This window comes from Coturnix japonica, chromosome 14 (assembly GCF_001577835.2).
Source record: "Coturnix japonica isolate 7356 chromosome 14, Coturnix japonica 2.1, whole genome shotgun sequence".
NCBI classification, from domain to species: Eukaryota; Metazoa; Chordata; class Aves; order Galliformes; family Phasianidae; genus Coturnix; species Coturnix japonica.
Genome location: NC_029529.1, coordinates 11,284,324 through 11,304,693, shown reverse-complemented (window position 1 = coordinate 11,304,693; position 20,370 = coordinate 11,284,324). Strand labels below are relative to the sequence as shown.

The following is a 20,370-nucleotide window of genomic DNA, read 5'->3' as shown; positions in this document are numbered from 1 at the left end:
GCCAGTAATACAGCCTGCATACAGCAGTCATAACCTGCTCATATGAGTCTTCCAGGGAAAACTCCAGTAGCTCATCTGACAGGTCAGGAATCAAGTTGGGTTGGTCTCGATGGAAGATGAAAAGCTCCTCATCACTCTCACAGTCAGACTATCAACAAAAAAGAGAAGTTAAATGAAAGACTGAAAATGTGACTTTCACCATTTTGTGGTGACAAACTCATGTTGTCACCACTTCGACCACCACTTAGAGTTATAAATGGTTACTTGGTACAAAGATACAAAACTATCACTTTGTCAGGACTTTTTTGTAAGCATTTAGAACAAGAATAACTAGAAATCATCCCTGAGTGCTGGCCCTAAATCTAAACTGCATAAACACATATTAAAAAGCAATGGTTGCTCTAAGTAACTAAAATATCATGCCCTGTGAGCAGAGGTCTTTAGCTGTCAACAGGCAGCCTGTCCCAGCCATTAGGACCCAGCAAGTAAAATAACACGTCAGGGTGAAAAATACCTCTCAATGTCTATAAATCTCATGCTTTATATTGAAAGGTTAACAGAATTGTGTTTCTTTGCAGATAGAACCGAAGAACAGAAATCAATGTGGTTTCGTGAGAAATAAGTAGAACCCAGGGATCCAATATCTGCCAAATGTTTTTCCAATGGACCACAAAGACTTCATGAATATGACTTTCCTGAGACCCTCAACTGTAGAAAACCATGCTTACTGTAGAAGAATCAGAGTCCAGAGACGGGAGATGGTCTTTCACTGCAGCAAGAATGTCTCCCCATCGAAATGAGTTGTTAAACCAAGTAGGAACTATAGGAGGCTCAGACAGATGCTCAGCATCCTCACTTTGCCCTTCTGAGGCCATTTAAACATCCAACCTTCCGCCAAATGAAAGTAAACCTCAGGAGAGAAAAGCAAAACATCAGGACAGAGCAAGGACAAATCGTGTGTGTTTGGGGTCAGCAAAACCTTCAGTGCTCCTATGGTGGGCATATAATCCCTTAGGAAAGCCAGTGCTCCTATGGTGGGCATGTCGTCCCTTAGGAAAGGCCGTTCTCACAGCCTGTGCTGTAGGAAGGGCTGGCTGCCCTTAGTTGCTCCTTTCTTTCCTGTTTCTCTCACGTTCCCCTCCTCATAAATGAAATGACAGGTGAATTGGTTGCTGATGGCTGCTTTTCACTGCGTTTATATCAGAACAGCTGGAGAGTGGTTAGGTCCTGGAACAGGCTGCCCAGGGAGGTTGTGGATGCCCCGTCCTTGGAGGTGTTCAAGGCCAGGTTGGACAGGGCCCTGGGTAACCTGATCTACTGGGGATCTATGGGGTCTATGGGGTCTCTATGGGGTCTATGGGTCTCTATGGGGTCTATGGGTCGATCTATGGTCTCTATGGGGTCTATGGGTCGATCTATGGGTCTCTATGGGGTCTCCTGGGCAGCCTGATCTAGTAAATGTGTATGTTTGGTGGCCCTGCCAGGCAGGGGGGTTGGAACTACATGATCCTTGAGGTCCCTTCCAAGCCGGGTCATTCTGTGATTCTGTGAGCTGAGAGCAGACAAGCTCCTGGACCCTGATGTTAAAGTATTTTTAAGGTTTCTCCTCGCATTGTGGTTTCTGGGCACCAAACACAGGCTCCCATCGGTTCCGTCCCTATTAAACACCATCACCTTTGGGACGGTACCAACAGCTCCAAGATGGCGGCGAGCGCTGCGCATGCGCACACCAACCAGCGCCTGCTGCCATGGCAACACGAGCCGCGCGGCCCGGCCCGGCCTTGCTGCCCTCACAGCGGCCTTTGGGCGCCCCCGAGCGGCCCCACGAGTGTCCCGAGCACAAGAGCAGGGCGAGAGGAAGAGAAATAGCTGCTAAATGGGGCAGAACACGCAGCGGGAGCACAGCACTACACCCCTCTAGGCCTATTCCCCCCCTACCTCAGCCACCGCCACGCACCGTAACGCACACTGCAAGCACCCGCCCTGCCTCAGCGCTCGTATCCCATTGGCTGCTCGACGTCCCGCCCCTTTGAGAGAGGAATCATCTATTGGTCCGCTGCCTGTGGGCGTGGCTTCTCTTCCGCCGCGGAGACTCTTGGAACTTGTAGTCCTGAGGGGGCGATTGGGGCGGAAGTTCCCGGCGTTCTTTGCGTGCACTTCCGGGTTCGGAGCCCACCGGGCGGGCAGGTGAGTGGTGCGGTTCGTGGTGCGGTGTGTTCCCCGCACGGGGCCTATATGTGTATAGCAATGTGTGGGACCAGCTTTGGGCCTCATAGAGCTTCGCTGTGTCCTAAAACGGAGCTGTCAGGGCCTTTCACTCCGCTGTGCTGGGTGTAGGCCCGGCCTGCTCTCCTGAGGGCCCCTGAGACAGAGCAGTGTGGGGTGGGCGGTCTGCTGTGAGGTGAGGCTCTAGGCCTTGGTGAGGTGATGGGTGTTAATGAGGTGATGGGGGTTAATGAGGTGATGGTGTATTGAATGGAGGCCCATGGGGCTGAGGGGAGCTTCTAATGGGTGTCAGTTCCTGAGAGAGGCGGAGCTTCTAATGGGTGTCAGTTCCTGAGACCGGGGGGATAGAGGGGATATGGGGTTATATGGGGGGATATGGGGGGGATATGGGGTTATATGGGGGGGATATGGGGTTATATGGGAGGATATGTAAGTGTAGTGATATCTAGTCTATTTTAACCATCAGATCTATAGTGGTAACCCATCCGAGTGTGGCTGTGTGTGGTAAATTGAGTCAGGGCACAGCTGCTGGTTGAGCACCTGTAGAAAGGAGCTGCTCAGCCCTGGGAGCACAGTGGAGGTGGTTCAGTTGTGTGACCAGGAGTGGAGCCTGGCTGTTCATCTCTTAGACCCCATTGAAAGTCTGGCTGCCACTAGGGGAGGGTCTCTGGTTGGGGAGACTCCTTTGTGGAGCTTTCCCTGTGGCCATAGGTATCCAGAGACAGGTAAGAACCTTCTCCTTTGTAACACCTTTCCCTTTGGGTTCGTCCCTTTGCTGCTACACTCCTGTATCACCCTTCCATCGTGTTAATCTTTGTTACGTTCTGCTTTTACTTATGCAGGAATTCCTGTGTTTTTGTTTAGCCCTGTGTGTTCCTGCACAAGGCTTATGCCACTGGTGTGATGCATAGGATTTGCTGTTATTAGGTGAACTTGCAGATACCTTGAGAAAGGAATTATTTATTACTAACACGCGCTGATTAGGAAGAAAGGACGGGTCTTCTGTGACCATAACAAATCAATGAAGGGGTTGAGGGGGGGAAAGGAAGTAAAGTGTGGGAGGAAAAAGTCAGATGGGAAGTGAAGAGGTTGGAGTTAAAGGACTTTTGTTTATGGTGTCATAAAAGGGGCTGGTGTTTGCAGGAAAGTCTCTTGCTTCTTCTCAAAAACATGTTTGCTTTCTACTGTTACGGCTGAGGTGATAAAAGAGCAGCTGCTCCTGAAAAGCTTATTCTGTCTGATGTAGCATTCATAGGTCCCTTGTATGAATCAGTCTGAGGAGTTAAACTGGTAAGAAGTTATCAGGTAGGAAGTGTCTCTGTTAGCTTAGCTGCCCTCTGTAATGTGTGGTGGGATCCATCAAACCCCAGAAGTCGTGCATGGGAGGCAATGAGGCTGCAGGGCTGAGAAAGCGCTTGTCATTGGGTTGACACAGATGTGGCCTGAAACCACAGCTTGAAGACCTCAGATGATGGATGTGTCTGTGTACAAGAGCTCTTTATGAAGTACTAAACAAGAAAACTCTCCAATGAGTAATTAAAATGATTAATAAACAATTGTTCCCCAAGGCTGTGGATGGTGAAATAAACCTTTCAGACAGCCCTGAAATGGTCCTAGCTTTTATAATTAAGTTACTGTCTGCAGAACATGGATGTGCTCAGCTAGCAATGGGGCAGGTGCACTGCTGCTCAAAGCACTTCAGTAGGAGTTTAATGTCTTCTCTTCATGTAAATATCCAAAGCTGCCTTGGGTATATTCTAATCACAATTGGAGGAGATAAGGCCAGGCTTTCTGACATCTTAAAATGTGATTTGAAAGATGTTTTTAGTATTATTTGCTTTTGTTTTCCAGTGTATTCAAATCTCAGAGTCTTCTTCTGCAAGAAAGAACTGCCTCCAAAACTCCTTGACAAGCCTTAATTCTTCAGACCACATCAGGATAAGGAGGGGATCAAAGTAAAGGTAGGAATTTGAAGTTCTGCATCTGAGCTGACCTCATGTTCCAAGCCTGGTGTAATTGGGGCTGCAGAGCTGAGAGGTGATGCAGGATTCTGTGGAAATCAGAAGTCAGCCATGTAGAAGTTTTGCTTTGCTTTGTTTATTCAGGGCAGAATGTCAGAGCTGAGTGACGAAGCCAGCGAGTCCGAGCTGCTGAGCCGCAGTCTTTCCATGTGGCACGGGGTTGGTCAGATGCTCTGTCGGGAAGAACTGGATGTTCCCCTGGATTTACACACAGCCTCTTCCATCGGCCAGTATGAAGTGGTGCAGGAGTGTATTCAGCGGTAAGGAGGGGTTGGAGAGGGCACAGCTCAGCTGTTCTCAGTGACTTCAGGTTCTTCCTCTGCTATGTAGGTCTGTCTAACTTTGCAACAGGGGCAACCCCATAGAATTCTGCATATGTTCTTAGGCACAAAGTTGTGGAGGGCCAAGCCTGCTGACTCAAAACTCAGTGATTTTTAACCCTTCTTTCAGTACAGTGGTTGTAGCAGAGACTACAGGCATCTACTGTGAGCTCTGGGCCAGTAATTCAGCTGAATTGTTTTTGTTATTTAGTGGAGATGTGGATTTAAATAAGAAGAATTGCGGTGGCTGGACTCCATTGATGTACGCTTCCTACATTGGCCATGACACCGTTGTGCACCTGCTGCTGGAGGCAGGAGTGAATGTGAACATCCCAACACCAGAAGGGCAGACTCCTCTCATGTTAGCCTCCAGCTGTGGAAATGAGAGCGTTGCTTACTTCCTTCTCCAGGTGTGTATTCCTTAAGAAATAACTAAAGCTGTTCTAGACGATCTAACTGCACAGAGTAGGATTCTTAATCAGCTGCAACCAGTGTGTTATTTGTTCAGTTGAGTCCGGTTTCCTGACAGGGATTTAAACTCTCTTGGTATCACAGCACAGAGGGGATGCAGTTAAGAACATTCTCTGTTCTCTTGAAGCAAGGCGCAGAGCTGGAGATGAAAGATATTCATGGTTGGACTGCCTTATTTCACTGTACCAGTGCTGGTCATCAGCAGATGGTCAAGTTCTTACTCGACAACGGGGCGAATGCCAACTGCAAGTAAGGAAGAATCTATTGCTTAATTTCTGTCGAGAGATTAGATTTATTGCTGGCTTAATTATGGAATAAACTGAAAGAAAACAGACACAACACATTCTGAACTCCGTTTCTGAAGCATGCAGTGAATTACTGTGACTTGAGATCTGCTTGTATGTTTGTGCACATTAAATTGCCTAAGAACAGCAAGAGGTTCTTGCTCCACTAGGTGCTGGGGTTTTGTCACTGAGGGATAGGGATGCAGCTGCAGGAGTATCTTGTTTCTGTATTTATTGAGAGAGGCCAGAATGCAGTAGAATAGCCAATGTATCACACAGTTTGTGACCAGATAAAGGTGAAGGCTGAGGGTATGTCAGGCCAATTATGGTATGTCAACAAATACAACATGTTTTATCTTTGATTATTTTAGCTCTTGTGTGTGTTTTCCCTCCCTAGGGAGCCTGTTTATGGTTATACTCCTCTGATGGAAGCAGCTGCTTCTGGCCATGAGATAATTGTTCAGTACCTTCTCAATCATGTGAGTGTTCAAACAGGTCTCTATAAATGAAAATCTGCGGTTCTGACCCTCAGAGAAAGAAGCACAAGACTAATATCCATCTTCTCAGTGTTACATTTGATCTTTGAAAGTCATCTCTGATCTGTAGCCCCAGATTTCTGAAAGTATCTGTTTGTGAAGGCTAGTACTCTAATTGTATAATGCTTGCCTTTAACAAGCAGGAATAAGGTCTGTCTGATGTGACTGAATCCTTTCTGAATCAGGAAGCAGCTAATTCAGTAATCTCTGCTGTGTGCATGGGCTTATATGCTTGAATTACTGGATATCTTGTCTTGGCCCTGAAGCTTATTGGCATTCGTGTTTCTTCGTGCCAAACAATTTAATATCTCATTTAATGGTTCAGCTTACTTCCAGAAGGAGGCAGCAATGCAAAGCATTCAGATAAAAGCCAGCTAGCTCCCACTGGTGATGCACAAGAGCTGTATAAGTAGGCTACTTGGCATTTGGGGGTTGTTGAGAAACCGAGACAAATTGTCTGTCCTGAATATCTTATTTCATAGTACACACCTGCTATGAGCTTTTCAAATGCTTGTTTTCCTATAGGGGGTGAAAGCAGATGCCAGAGATAACGCTGGAGCCACAGCGCGGACACTGGCTATGAAGTATGGACATACAAAGATTGTGGGGTTGATAGACTTGCATGCAGCCCCAGTACCCAAGGTCTTCTGCAGGGGTTCAGGTAACAGGTTTTAGTTTGCTTGTTTTAAAATAGAAGCTGAAGATAGGTGCATGACATAGATAGGGGTAAAACTAGCTGCTCCGTTCTGGAATTTCCAGTGTTTGTGAGGATGTAAAAGGCAGAGATCCAATGCTTTTTTGTTGTGGTTTACTGGCCCCTTTCTGACCTAGTTAAACTCTCTCCTCTCTTATAACATTTCCTGTTGCTTTTGTAGGCTCAGTTGTAAGTAGGTACATGAATTACCATGCTGCTAACAATCTCTCTTTGGACTACAGGAAAGTACGAAGAGCTGAGCTCCTCAGATGAATCGTGTTCTGCCCCCCAGAGACAGAGACCTGTTCGCAGGACCAAGGGTCCCAGCATCCATGATGGACCCCAGGCTTTGGCTAAGATAACAGCAGTTGGAATTGGGGGAAAGAAGCAGTCTTGCTATGGTAGGAATAGTTAGAAGCCTGCCTGAGAGTCATTTATGGTTTCTCAAGTGCTTTACAGCTATTTCTGTGCCAACAGTATCTTTTCATTAGAGTTTTTCATGCATGGCTTTTATAGAAACAAAAAATTATCTACTTCATACAAGGTTATACAACAACAAAATGAAACCCACTGAATGCATTTGTCTGAGCTGGGTATTGATGAATGGGATACTATATGCAATACCCAACCTACTGCTCTTTCTGCTGGGACCTCCCTGGTAACTTGCGTCCTAATTCCTCTGTTCTTTCCTCCTCTTGCACACAGAGCAAGTCTTGCCTCAAGGTTATGTAACCTTCAATGATGATGGCAGCTACGAAGCTGATGATATCCGGAACCGGGATGTTACCTCTCCAATTAACGAGCAAGATGTGGAGAGCAGCAGCAGCCGGGGTAAGTCACTATCTTAAATAAATAATGTGACTTGCAGTGCACAACTGGATGGTGAGACCCATCCCTTGGATTCCATTGTCACTTCCCAGTCTCCTTAGACTGATAGGCAGCAATGGTTACTGGATCTTCACCTCTGACCTGAGTCTGTAGTATCACACCACTATATTAGTGGCCAGAAAGCTGTTGCATTTGACAAGCTGAAAGAGTTTTCCTCTGAATTTAAGAAAGTGCTTTCTTACTGGGTGAGTGTCTGAGGCTGGAGCAGAGTGTCCAGAGGAGCTGTGGAGTCTCTGTCCTTGAATATGCTCCTCTATGTGGTTCTAATTGTCTTCAGTGTGATTTTGGACAGAGCAGCCTCAGGAGGTCCCTTCTGAACTCAACCATTCTCTGTTCTTGTAAAACAATACAATGAAGTATTGAAAGTATTCAATGTATTAAGTTGTATTGAATGTATTCAAGTGCAGCCTCAAGGTCTTTTTGTTGTTTTTTTTCCCCCCATTCCTTTCCAGAGGATAACATTTTCTTCACCAATAAGTTAGCAGCTGTCAGGAGTAGCAGCAGCAGTAGTGAATGTCTGACCAAAGCCCTGGGGGTCAGCAGTGAAGGCTCCTTGGAAAGCAATGAGGTGAGGTTGTACCCTTTCCTTTGTCTACCTTTGGCTTGGCCTGTGCTGTCAACCTTCCACAGCCTGCTACCTCCACAGGAGGCTGTAGTGCTACTTCGTAGGCCGGGATTGTAGGAGCCCGTCACCATTACAGATGGTCATACTATAACAAGCTGCCATCTTGATGGTGGTTTGACTCAACCTTTTCTGATAGCGTCTTAGCTTTTGTTGCTTGGTTTTGGACTACTGCCTGGACTTAGAGCTGTGGACTTGAAGCCTACACTTGTTAGACAGTGATCCTGGCATCTCTGCATGACCATCCTTCACCTTCTGTTTCCTGTTTTTTCTTCAGGATTCTGACCATGCAGGCAGTCCTCCTAGTAGGAAACAAGCCAAAAGCTTTAAGGTCAAGAACCGCTACAGCAACAGTGATGGTCAGTGGACCCACTGCCCAGGAAAGGCTGGAGCCTCTAGTCAGCACCTCATCTTTCCTGAGCCCCCTGCCTATACAGGACCCCAGGTAACTAAGGACAGAAGGCTATCTCTGAAGTAATGCAGATCATGTCACGAGCTTGGGGGGGTTCTTTAAGGTTGTCCAAGCTGTTTTTTTGGCCTTCTCAGATAAAAGGAAAGCTGACACCAAAATGTTTTGATGCCAAACCACTGCCCAAATAGAAATGCTTGTGAAAGTGATTTCTGGTGTGAAAAACTGCCAGTTTAGGGGTTATTTTTGCTTGGAGAAGTATTCCAGATCCCTTTGAGGCTATTATGGGGTCTAGGGCAAGTGCTGATTGATCTGTCTTCTCTGCACTTGTCACAAGAGGTGATGACTGCAATGTGTAGGCCAGTCCTCTTGTGTCCTGTGGTTATAAAGAAGGACAGTTAATGAGAGAAACTCAAGACTGCCTTCTGAAGTTCTAGCAACATAGCAGCAACATGAGGCAGATGATGTTGCTGATAAGAGGGGGGTGGTTATGATTTTGTTTGTGGTGATATAAATAGTTTTTATGTGCTGCAGGACCTTGCAACGTTCCTTGAGCAAATTGGGTGCCTGAAGTACCTGCAAGTGTTTGAAGAGCAAGACGTTGACCTCCGCATCTTCCTGACCCTCACAGAAAGTGATCTGAAGGAAATTGGCATCACGTGAGTGTCTGTAAGGTAGTTCTTTCTGCCTAAAACCACACATGCAACCTGGTCAAAAAAGCTTAGTTGGTGAGTGCTTCTCTCATTAGGCAGCCTCCCACACAACTGTGATATCCTTAGTTCTTGGCTGCAGCATGTTTCTAGTTGGGGGTGTTTCTGGAAGGAAGCAGGAGGTTACAGAGGTCCTTCTGTCATCCTGGGCCTGAGCACAGGTGGTACAGTGTTTGCTCCCTGAGTTTGCCATTCTCCCACCAGCCTGTTTGGACCCAAGAGGAAGATGACTTCAGCTATTGCCCGATGGCACAGCAATGCTCGGCCACCCAGCGATGCCCTGGAGCTGGCCTATGCAGATCGGCTGGAAGCTGAGATGCAGGAACTGGCCATTCAGCTGCATAAGGTAAATCTGCCGTGAGATGCTCAGTGGTTTGTTATGCTCTAGTGAGTGTTCAGCAACATATTTCTATGTTTTGCCTCTAATGGATTGGGGTGAAAGAACAAATAACTGACCTACTCAACATCTGTTGTGTCTGCTGAACATAACTCATCTAATAAGAGCAAAATATTCACTCCTTTTGTCTCTGTTTCATGCTTGTAAAGTCTTTTCATCTGTTTTCTCTGAAAGCAGAGAGGAGGGGTGGGAAGGTGAGTGGAATTGAATACCTGCTTTTATTTTTTTGATAGCATTTCTTTATGTGGAGTTGGGCAGTCATTAGCAGATAGGCTTCTATCAATATAGAAAATTGGATCAACTGAATGTCTTTGGAAATAGAGAGCAAGAGGAGATTGTAGCTTTGAGTTTGTCTTTCCATGGATAGAATCTGTAGCATATGAACAGTGGAGATCTTCCTTTCTATTGGTTTTGGCGTCCTTTTTATAGGGACCCTATCAAATAATGGAGGGATGTCAGCAGGTGTGTTTGATAGTGATGTACTGTACTTGCAGCTTAGTCATCTGTTCCTTTCTGCCCTGCTGTAGAGGTGTGAAGAGGTGGAAGTGATGAAGGGCCAGGTATGCCAGGAGCAGAAGCTACGTGCAGTGGCAGAAAGCTGTCTGATGGAGCGAGATGAGACCTGGAATGCTGTCCAGTGCCAGCTCCGAGAGGCTCAGACCGTCACCAAGGATGCTGGGGTCTTGCTGGACCAGATCAAGTAAGTTGTTCCCAGAAAATAATACTGAAGCTAATGGAGAAGATGGGGATTTGGGCAATGCAGAGATCAGACACTGGCACTCTTAGAGGTAACTACTAGTTTGAGGCAGGAGAGCTTGCTAGACATCTGAACCATCTCTGAATCCTCTTCCACCTTCTCTAGTGGAAAATCACAGCCGTGTGAATAGAGTTCAAGCCTTAGATGCATGAATTATGAATGTTCTGGCCATTCAGAGATGCTGAGTGCTCCTGTACCAACTCAAAGGTGAAGGTGTTCAGCTCCTTTGAAACCAAAGGCTGAAGTAGTTTATTTGTGCTTACATGAAACCTGGTTAGCGAGGTGTAGCTTGATGATTGCATGAATGCAAAAGTTCCTAACTTCCAAATAGTATCAGAGGGCTTTCAGTGTCCTACCTCTGATGCCTAACAGAAAAACGTGCCCTGTTTTTGCTCACTGCCTTTGAGTTCCATCTTCCCCTCCCTCATAATGTATCCTTTGCTGCCTTTTTGGTGCTTTTTTCCTCACCCAGGCTGAACTCCTGGTCTGTCATGGGCCCTGGTATGTTGGCTGGCGGGACTGAAGGTGACGCTGGTCCCACTGCTACAGTTCCTAACCCTACAGGGCAGCAGGGTCAGCCAGGGATTGGGTTTGGCTTCCAAAGGACAGCAGAGTAATATTTCCAGTGTGCTTTTTCCACTAAGGAGCTGAGGCTGCACTGTTTGAACTGATGGTGTGACATCAGTCAAAACTTTACACATGCCCCGATGCCTGTCCTGAAATAGCTTCATTTGCCCGCTAGGAACACTGGATTGGGCTTGAATCTCATATAGACCAGGTGCCCCTGGCTTAGGCTTTCTCCTGCTCACTCCGCCCCCTCCTTCTCTTCTCCCCCCGCAGCTCCTCTGTGGACAGGGGCAGAGATTGCTGTGGAGATGGGGCACAGTGGAGAGCGCCCTGAGCTTTGTCTGGGGCACGTCTTCCTCTTCCTGGGAAGGAACAAGGAGCAGTTTGTAACCCAGGGCGTTAGATGTGGTCCCTCGGCATCCCAAGCAGGTACTTGCAGGATGTAGGAGGGCACAGACCAGCATGCTGCTCCAGAAAGCATCGCGACCACTTCTAACAGCCTTTATTTGTCTTGTTTGGCAGATCCTGTCAAGCAGAGCTGTCCTCCCGGCTGACACAAGAGCAGGCAACTGGCAGAGTGCTGGACACAAAGGGGCAGCTGGGAACTGGTGAGAGTCGAGTGCTGTGTCTGGGGATTGAAAAGCTTCTAAACTAAAATGGGTGCAGGGTGGGTAAAGAGGTGCAGGGGGTGAGTATACAGCAGGAGAGCCCAGTGCAGGCTGTATGCTTGTCTTTTACTGCTGAGTGTGACCCTGGGTATAGTATGGGAACAGATGAGTGGTTAAACACTTAAGCATAGGAGTCTTGCCTGGGGAAAGCATCTAAAGCATCACTGCAGCAGAATTTCCTGGAGGCTCTGGTCCTTTGCAGGTGGGAAGCCCTGAGACCTGGCAGTTGTTTCTGGCTACAAAGGCAAAGCTGTAGCACAGGCACTCAGTGAGTCCTGCTTCATGTGCCTGTAGCTTCCCCTTCCTACTCTGTAATGTGGGCCTCTCAGGTGTGTTACAGCACTGTGCAATGGAGCAGGGTCTGAATCAAAAGTGATGGATGGTTGTTGGTTCTCAGGCTGGGTCTGGGAGATTGTGCTGCTCACGTACTGAGGCAAACTGCTGTGTGTGACTGGACAGGGTTGGCCCAGCAGCTCCTTACCACAGGGAGCTGGCAAACAGTCACGCTGCCCTGGATGCAGTGTCCTTTGCTGATTGGATGGTAGAAGTGAGATGTACAGAGATGATGATTGCAGCCTGCTGCAGTTAATCTTTAAGATCTTTCTTTGTGATCTAACCTGTACTTTGGGGGGGAGGGAAATATATAATCATAAGTGGTGGAGTTGCTTGAAAACAAATACTCAATTTCTGTCACAAGCAATTCCATCTCTCTTCACTTGTGACTCAACCCATAACTGAAACAGCTTTGGTGTACACGTTTCCCAGCAGCACCAGACCCTTGTCTGTTGCAGAGAGCCCACATGCTGATGAATGTGTGGTTTCTTTCTTACAGCACGGGATGGGTGGCCGCCGTCCTTGAAGTCTCTGAGTTTGCCTGAGTTGTCAGCTGTCCTTGAGAAATGTGTGGGAGAAATGGGTAAGGAGGGGGAGAACTCTGCTCACATAGTGACTGCTGGAGGGGGGAGGTTTGGCAGGGCAGGGTTTTGATTATTTCATAGAGGTGTGGGCTGGGGGCCCCTGGTAACCCCCCTCTCATCCAGGGAAGTCTCCCAGCTATAAAGCTGTCACTGGCATCTTGTACTTAATTCTCACTGCAGGTGTTGGGCTCTACCTCATCCTCTGCTGACAGGTCTGGTCTTAGAGAAAGGAATCCATAACCCATTTCTTTCCTACTAATAATCAGAGCTGCTGGTGCAGGGGTTCTGAAACCCTGTGCCCTGAAGATGGGAGCTTATCCCAGCAGCAGGCACATTCTTGTTTCATGGCTCTAAAAGCTCCAAGGGTAAAGGCAGAAAAGCAGTCTGCAAGCTGTTCTTGACCACTTGCAAGCTTATAATGACTTATATGCAGCTTACAGTGACATTTTCCTTTTGTTTTGCCCTCAGGAAAAGCTCTGCAGATGGTAACTCAAAACCTCCAAAGGCTCCAGGCCCCAGGGCAGGGTGCGCAGAGCTGGCTAGAGCCGTAACAAAGCAGGATGGTGAGTGGGGACTGAGGGCAGCCACAGAGGGCTGTGGGTTTGAGGGGGGCATTGTTCCTTGCTGCAAGTAACAGCTGTCTGCTGCTTGTGCCCAGTGCTTACCATAGCCTTTAACTGGGATTTTCATTCAGGAAATCCACAGTCTCTGTGCTCCACTGAAGGGGTAACTGAGCTGTTTTTCCTGGTGCCTGCAGGAATACCGACGTCGGGTGACTGTTCCACCCGGAACCTGAGCGTGCCTGGGAGAATGAGCACAAGGACTGTGCTGGCAGTGCTGCAGCTCTGTGGAGAGTGTTGTGACAGCTGGCAGATGTGTGGACAGAGGTCTCGGCCATCAGAACATGCCTGGGAGATCAAGGGATGGCAGAGGACAAAGACACAGCAGCTCTCTGGGCCTGGTTCCCCTCTAGGTTTCCAGGACTGAGCTGTTTGTTCCAGAAGTTCGAGTTGAGAGAAGAAGCATTGAGCCCAAAGGATTTATTTGCCTTAAACTTCCTGCAGCCTTTGTTGTTCAGACCTACATTGTGTTAGAAAGCTGGCAGCTGCCCACAGCCATCTACTAATTATCCTTTCCCACATTGTGTTGGAGGCCTTGGGGAGGACACATCGGTGGTTCCCTTCAGCCTGCCTTGGTTCAATTCAGATTCTTGGCCCATTCAGGGGTCATTTTGATCATGGTCTCTACTACCAGAAAAACTTTTCTGTGGCAGATGCTTTGTGACAAGCATTTACAAGCAGCAGACTCCAGTGGTCAGGTCTGCTGGTGCCAGGATCCTGGTGCTGACAGTGGTTGCAAAGCAGATGTGTCCCTGGAAAGACATGAGAGAGGAGGAAAAGTTCAAGACTGTTTGGTCTGCTTTGCCTCTGGCAAGCAGCAGAGTTCCAAGGCAGGCCAAACAAGGACTGAGGGATAGATCTGTAGAGATGGATGAAAGAAATCCATTCCCAAATGTAACCATACTGCCATGCTTCAGTCCTCAGCTGCTGCCTGCTCTTAGTTTTCAGGCTTCAGTGTTGGGATGGAGCCCTGCCAAGGCATTCTGGTGTTGGCAGCACAGTGTAGTTTCATAGGGCAAACAAAAGGTGTGGGGAAGGGGCTGCCTCCTGAGGGGGACAGCCTGATTTCATGGAGCTCCGCGAAGGATCACGGAGTGATGGAATTGTAGGGGTCGGAAGGGACCTCCAGAGATCATCGAGTCCACATTGGCCCTGGTGACTGCTACATGGGTGTAAAATGGCTTCCAGAACTGCAGTGACTCCATCCCTGTGTCCTGCTGAGTCCTGGGGGAGAATTACCTTCTGTCTGACTGATGGCCTTGATGAATTTGGAACAGTCTCCATCTATTCTCTGGGAAGAAGCTGCGTGCTCTTTCAGCACCTCTGATTAAGGGCCAGAAAAAGTACAAAAATCCATCTCAGCTCCATCCTTTGAGCTTGTCACCCCCGATCGGCTGCCCGCAGCCATTCAGATGAGCTGGAGCTCAGTCTGCCATTGGTTTGACTGTGCTGCCTGGGGGCACAGAGGTGGGTATGGTCTGTGCTGTGCACCCGCAGTGCTGCAGCTCATATGTGCTTGGCAGCGTGCTCAGCTGGGGTGTGTTGCTTCCTACTCACATTTAACTCCTGTCCTTTGTTCCTTCTTATAGAGTATGGGTAGGCCAGAGTCTCAGAAAGTGTGAAAGAAGAAGGGAGTTCCATGGGATGGGTTCTGTAGGGGCCCAGAGGCCCCAGGGGGGGATCACCAGGAGTGGGGTTGTATATGGTAGTGTTCCATTAAGGACAGTAATTCAGTATTCAGTGCTGAACGGGCAGCTGTGTGAGCAGCAGGGTGTCTGGTGCTACCCCAAGTCCAGCTGTCCGTATGAAGTGTGACATTTGTTACTCAGCTAAAACAATAAAAGCTGAAAACCTGTTTCTGGTGCTTCCTGTGTGGGTTTCTCCAGAGGGAGTTGGAGTTGTGGGTCTGTAACCTGTTAATTTATTTCAGGTGTATGAAGTGCTTCCAGCTTTCTACACCAGGGGGCTGAATGCTGCGGGGTCCTGGGGCAGCTTTATCTGTGGTCTCCCAGTCCCTGCCTGGTTCATCTTGGAGGTGCTCTGCTCTGCTGCATGAGTGCCAAAGAGCAGAGAAGGAGCCAGGCAGCGATGCAGCTCCTGCCCAGGGGAAGCTCCCTGCTCCCTTGCTCTGCTAAGCAGGGCTGCTCTGGGCTGTAAGTGGCTCTTTGGGTTATTTTTCACTTTATCACCATGCTGATTTATTTTGCTGCTTCCCTCTTTGTGTAACCTGTAATGTAACCCCAGGGAGAGGAACACAGTGCTATCTTGAGCACGGATACCTGAGAGCTCCTGTGCTCTTCATACCTGTTTATTGCCCTGCAGCCAGCAGCGTGTATACATAAATTCAGCTGTATGAGTACACTTGCACTTAGCCCAGCACCCAAGAGCCATTTCCCTCCCTCAGGGCACACAAGTAGCACGCTCTGCTTGCTGAAAAATAAACGTTTATTTACATCTGAAAAGAGTCAGTGTGCAAAATGGTCTGACAGGGGTTATACGTCTGTCCAGCAAACCTGCTTCGACTCCAACTCAGTCAATGGAGCCCGGTGCAGCCTCCTCCAACCTCTGCATTTATCAGAGGCTCAGAAAGTGAGGCAGCAGGGGCTGGGAGGGCCACACTCACAGCAATGGAGAACCACCTGTATTCACCTGCATGGAGCAGGGTGTAAGAGCTGCAGCCTCCCTGCTGCTGGAGAAAAGGAGCAGCCTTTTCTATGAGGCAAAGCACTGTGTGATGGGAGCTGCAGCCTCAGCAAAACGCCTGTTCTGCTACTGGAGGTAAAAGTGAGAGGCTGGGGGGTGGTGGTGGTTTCTGCTGCTGCAATCAGCTTTTATGGGGGCACCAGCTCCTGCTGCAGCCAATGCAGCTGGGACACTGAGCAGTGTCAGGGCTTGGGCTGCTGCAGGAGCTGCACTGGGAGCCAGAGGGTTGGGGGGTGGGAGGGGGCTGCTCCATGCAGTGTGCTGGACGGAAGGTGGTGGTGAACAGCTGCAGCAGCACCTGGATGTGGAGAGGATTGCTGCAGGGATGCCTTGCAGGGGTCTTGTGATGGTGGCAAGGTGGCCCTGGTGAGGAGAGCAGGAGTGCAATGCCCAGCGTGGTGCTGGCACAGCTTGGGATGCGACAGCCGTGCTCCTGTCCTGCTACATGGATGCCTGCACAGGTAGGGTGCTGCAGCTGGGTCTGCTCCTTGCAGCTTTGCACACACACACACACACGTGGGGCTGGTGGTGGCTGCTCCCCCACTGTGAACATTGGGGTCAGACCCTCCAGCATCCGGAGCAGAGCCCGGTGGTGCCGCTATCACTGCGTGCAGCAGAGCGCGGGGTGGTCGAGCTTCCACAGCTGCCACTTCTTCTTCATCTCTGACTTCACCTGGGGTGAGATACCAACAGCTTTTCCCTGGCAGTGCCCTCCCCAGCATGGGCAGAGCACCCACCCCCTGAGCCAAAGTTAAAGCTGCTCCGTTCTACAGGGCCACGTACCTCCTTGTTGGCAAAGCAGTACAGCACGGCCACCAGGAACCCCTATGGAGACAACATGGCTGTAAGTCCCTTGGTCTGGGGGCTTTGTGTCACTGCTGCCTTTGGGGCCAACCCTAAGAGCGTCCCCAATGCAGGCATACCATCTGTCCATGTGGGTTGAGTAGAGGGGGTTGTTCTTGTCCCCATCTGGGACATGGGGCAGAGGGAAGGGAGAGAGGGCCCCCAATTCTTATGGCACAGGACAGGGATGGGATGTGGCCCCACCTCACCTGGAAGGAGTTGAGGAAGAGGGTGAAGAAGACCTTGATGTAGCGCAGGATGCCCGTGGTTTGCTCATCGGTGGCAAAGATGAAGACGACTTCATGGATCCCAAAGAGGGGGATGAGTGTCAGCGTGGCTTTTGCCAGCCTGAAAGATGGCAACGTTTCCCTGTGGGCATTGCAGCCAGCAGGGAGCAGCTCTTATTGGAGCTCAGGGTACTCATGTAATGAGGCACAGGATGCAGGAACCAGCACAGGCTGCCTGCCCTCACCGCAGCTTGTAGTCAGCATAGCCCTTCTGGTTGGCACGCAACTTGGCCAAGATCACCTTGAGGATCCTCATGAAGATCAGCAGGTTGATCTGGGATGGACAATGCGGGGCATCCATGGAGCAGAGCCAACCCTCCCTTCACCCCAACCCCAGCCTGGGGCTGCCCCAGCCTCCAGCACCGTCACTGGGGTCCCCTACCATGGAGGCGAGCAGGATGGGGATGCGGATGATCCACCAGTATGCCATGTTCTCGTTCAGTGCCCAGCACCTGCCCACGAGACACAGACAGCAGCGTGGTTGTGGTGCTGGGGAGCAGGATGAGGCCCCGTGCACAGCCACTCACTCTGCATTCTCCTTCAGGTACTTTGCAGCCATCCAGGGCACCACAAACACCACGGGGGTCCCTGCAAGTCACACAGCACACCCTGTAAAACCAAGCACCCGCCTGAGCTGAGAAACCGGCCCCAGGCTGGGGACACTGTGGGGCACAGGAAAGGTCCCACGCCACCATGCACCCCCCGGGTGGCTCCTACCCCAGCCCAGGTACAGGTACAGCCGGTAGTAGTTCTTCTCAGAGAAGACTGCACCGATCAGCAGCTTGTAGAGGTAGACGGCCTCCACCAGGAACCAGTAGTGGTTGGCCAGGATGCAGTACTGCATCAGCACCTGCGCTGCACGACAGCCCAGTGCTGCCTGTCATAGAGAGATGTGGTGGGGCTGGGGGCTTGTCCATAGGGCGCCCCAAGAGCTCATCCAACACATGTAAGGATGCCCCCAAGAGCTCAGCCAGGGTGCACAGAGGTACGTGTGTGCCCTGAGAGCTCCCTCAGAATGAATGGGTGCACAAAGAGCTCAGCCACAGTGAGAAAACACCAAAGTTTGTCTATGGGATCCATGAGTGTCTCAGGGACTTGTTCACAGGGTAAATCAGCAGCCCATGGGCCGGGGGCACAGCCCAAGAGCTCACCCGCTCCATGCCCTCACCTCGTGGCTGAGCAGTGCCTGCCAGTCGGCCACCTGCAGCACCTCCGCGCCCCAGCGCCGCTCCAGCAGCGCGTCCTTCACCATCACCGAGGTGGCCCTCAGCCCGAAGGAGGCGAACAGGTTGGCGTGGATGTAGTTCCTGGTGCAGTGCAGCTTCCTGGGGAGAGCCGTGGGGTCAGGGAGCGGCGGGGGCACCCCTCAGCACCGTGTGCCCACCCTGCTCCTACCTGAAGACGGTGAGAACGAGCAGAGCGGAGACGAGGGTGAGGAGTGACAGCGCGTAGCCCACGGTGTACAGCACCTTGAAGCTCACCATCAGCCTGCGGGCGCCCTCCTGCAGGTGAGCCCTGTGCTGTCAGCACCCGCTGCCTGCCAGGCACCCCGGGGTGCCCCCACCCTGCCCGAGCTCCCACCTCCTCGGCGCCATCCTCCAGCTCCTCCTCACACTGTGAATAGTCCCTCCATGGCTGGCTGCCGTTCACCATCACCCATTGCCCGTCAGCACCGCAGCGCCGGCTCACCAAGCCGTGCTTCACTGTGGGCACAGAGCGTGGTGTGTTCCTTGGGGTGCCAACACTGGGCCCGCCGTGGCAGTGGGCACCCAATGGCGCTGTGTTCTCACTGCCCTCCCCGTGTCACACGTGCCCCCAACCCTTCTCACCCCAACCCACCCCGCTCAGCCCCAGGCCCGGCAGCCCCCAGCTATGGGACGGCTGCAACTCAGCGTCACCTTTCTCAAACCAGGGCAGGTAGAAGGGGCAGGAGACGTTGACGGCGGTGCCGGGGCTGCCATCGGGCCAGCAGGCGTACATGTCAAACGTGCGGTTGCAGAACAGCCCTTGGGTCGATGGGGAGAAGCCGACAGTCGGATGGCAGCAGCTCAGACCCCCCCCTGTGCCCCACGCGAGGCGTTCAGACCCGCGGCCCTCGCGGTGTGACGCTGTGACCCGGAGCAGCCCCCAGTGCCGGCCGTACCCGCGGGGTAGGGCTCGCTCGCCATCCTCCGCAGACACTCATCCCGGTACCGCATCCACTCCTCGAAGGTTCTCTCCAGCACCTTGGCCCCGCCGTGCTGCAGCGCAAAGCGGCTCAGAGGGACACCCCGAGGGCAGCCCCCCCACGCACACTCCGGGCTCCACGGCCGCCCCTTACCGGCACGGTGGAGAAGAAGCACATCCACGCGAGGTGCACGAGGTACCCGGAGCTCGGGGCGTCCCTCATGGCCGTGCCGGTTCCGTCGCGCTGCTTCTCGCGGTCGGTCCCGGCGCAGCTCCGGGCCGCGTCCCTGCCGGACCCCGACACCTCGGGGAGCCACCACCGCACCGCACCCCGCAGCCCGGCTGCCACAGGGGGTCGGCGGCGGGGCCGGGTGCCACGGGGGTCCGGAGCCTTTACCCCGAGCTCTCCCTCCCATCAGAGCTCTCCCTCGTCCCGCATCCCCCCGGCTGAGCCCCCCAGCAGCCGCCCTACCCGGCTCCCGGTACCTCCGAGGGGTTCCCATGGTTCCGCACCCCTCCTCTCAGCACGGCTCCCCCCTCCGCCCCCCGTTCCCTTACCGTGCTCGGCGGCTCCGCAGCCCGGGGCTCAGCGACGTGAACGCGACAGCGAACGGGCGGCGAATGCGGCCCCGCCGCCTCCCACCAACGCCGAGCCCCGACGGGGGGGTGGAGGGAGTTGGGAGCGGCACCACCTCCCGGGGCTCAATCAGGGCCGCCCCATCTAGAGCGTGGCCCCGGGAGGAGGCGGGGGGAACACACGGGGATAAGAAGGGCTCCCCTGAGCCCTTGGAGTGGCGGTGACGGAGGGGGTGAGGGGTGCGGACCCCCTTTGGTACAGCACAGGGAGGGACTCGGGGCGCTGTGCCCCCCGTGGTGGCTGTCCCTTAGTGGGGTGCTGCTGGGGTCACCCCACCCAGGGGGACAGGGAGAGGGCAGCTGGGGGATGTGGGGGGCACAGCCCACAGTGAGGGTCCTTAGGCAGCCAGGTGGGAAGGGCTGTCCCTAAATGCACATTTATTGTGCAGAGGATGTGATGTTTACCTTGAAACCAATCCGGTGGGCTCTGCACGGGGGAAGCAGCTCAGAGCAATTAGCAGCCGGATCAGTTACTCACATGAAACCAACCAGGGCTGAGGGTTGGCTGCTTGGAGTGAAGCAGAACCTGCTGCGAGGAAAGCTGCCTGGGGGGAGGCTTGCCTTCGGGGTGGCCTCCCCAGCTCAGAATCCTGCTCTTGAGATGGGTGGCCGTGGGTCTGGTGTGTTC

General features: G+C 51.7%; 3 protein-coding genes across 13 annotated transcripts in view; 1 reads left to right on the top strand and 2 right to left on the bottom strand.

Annotated features, from left to right (window-relative positions):
- The window catches only part of C14H16orf71 (chromosome 14 C16orf71 homolog), a 57,776-nt gene extending 55,744 nt beyond the window's left edge, over positions 1-2,032 (bottom strand). For 7 of the 8 annotated variants that reach the window (XM_015877415.2, XM_015877416.2, XM_015877419.2 and 4 more), the window contains exons 1-3: positions 1,939-2,032; positions 729-910; positions 23-148 (exon numbers count right to left, since the gene is read on the bottom strand). In XM_015877415.2, the coding sequence (XP_015732901.1) occupies positions 23-148; positions 729-875 (273 nt within the window). In that variant the 5' untranslated portion in view covers positions 876-910; positions 1,939-2,032. The remainder of the gene's footprint in view (positions 1-22; positions 149-728; positions 911-1,938) is intronic. The other variant, XM_015877418.2, reaches the window with a different exon arrangement.
- Positions 2,033-2,116: 84 nt separating this feature from the next.
- On the top strand, positions 2,117-14,963 carry ANKS3 (ankyrin repeat and sterile alpha motif domain containing 3). 4 transcript variants are annotated; one of them, XM_015877426.2, is made up of 18 exons: positions 2,117-2,187; positions 4,078-4,187; positions 4,332-4,507; positions 4,779-4,977; positions 5,166-5,287; positions 5,720-5,801; positions 6,384-6,519; positions 6,795-6,953; positions 7,258-7,383; positions 7,893-8,008; positions 8,340-8,507; positions 9,006-9,130; positions 9,386-9,527; positions 10,106-10,278; positions 11,425-11,510; positions 12,403-12,486; positions 12,956-13,050; positions 13,245-14,963. In XM_015877426.2, exons 3-17 carry the CDS (start codon positions 4,338-4,340, stop codon positions 13,036-13,038), a joined length of 1,971 nt encoding a protein of 656 aa, XP_015732912.1. In that variant the 5' UTR covers positions 2,117-2,187; positions 4,078-4,187; positions 4,332-4,337; the 3' UTR covers positions 13,039-13,050; positions 13,245-14,963. The 4 variants fall into 4 exon arrangements, 3 of the variants coding, with proteins under 3 accessions (XP_015732912.1, XP_015732911.1, XP_015732913.1); XM_015877425.2 differs by having other exon boundaries at positions 5,097-5,287; XR_001558423.2 differs by lacking the exons at positions 12,956-13,050; positions 13,245-14,963 and adding an exon at positions 11,176-11,331 and having other exon boundaries at positions 5,097-5,287; positions 12,403-12,420.
- Positions 14,964-15,533: 570 nt separating this feature from the next.
- Positions 15,534-19,754, bottom strand: LOC107320877 (glucagon receptor-like). The gene is made up of 14 exons (XM_015877160.1): positions 19,665-19,754; positions 19,261-19,393; positions 19,084-19,180; positions 18,839-18,946; positions 18,522-18,643; positions 18,336-18,442; positions 18,109-18,265; positions 17,658-17,817; positions 17,468-17,528; positions 17,323-17,392; positions 17,126-17,214; positions 16,863-17,001; positions 16,594-16,635; positions 15,534-16,483 (listed from the first exon to the last, which is right to left on the bottom strand). The coding sequence occupies exons 2-14, from the start codon at positions 19,327-19,329 to the stop codon at positions 16,412-16,414; spliced, it is 1,293 nt and encodes a 430-aa protein (XP_015732646.1). The 5' UTR covers positions 19,330-19,393; positions 19,665-19,754; the 3' UTR covers positions 15,534-16,411.
- Between the last annotated feature and the right edge of the window lie 616 nt (positions 19,755-20,370).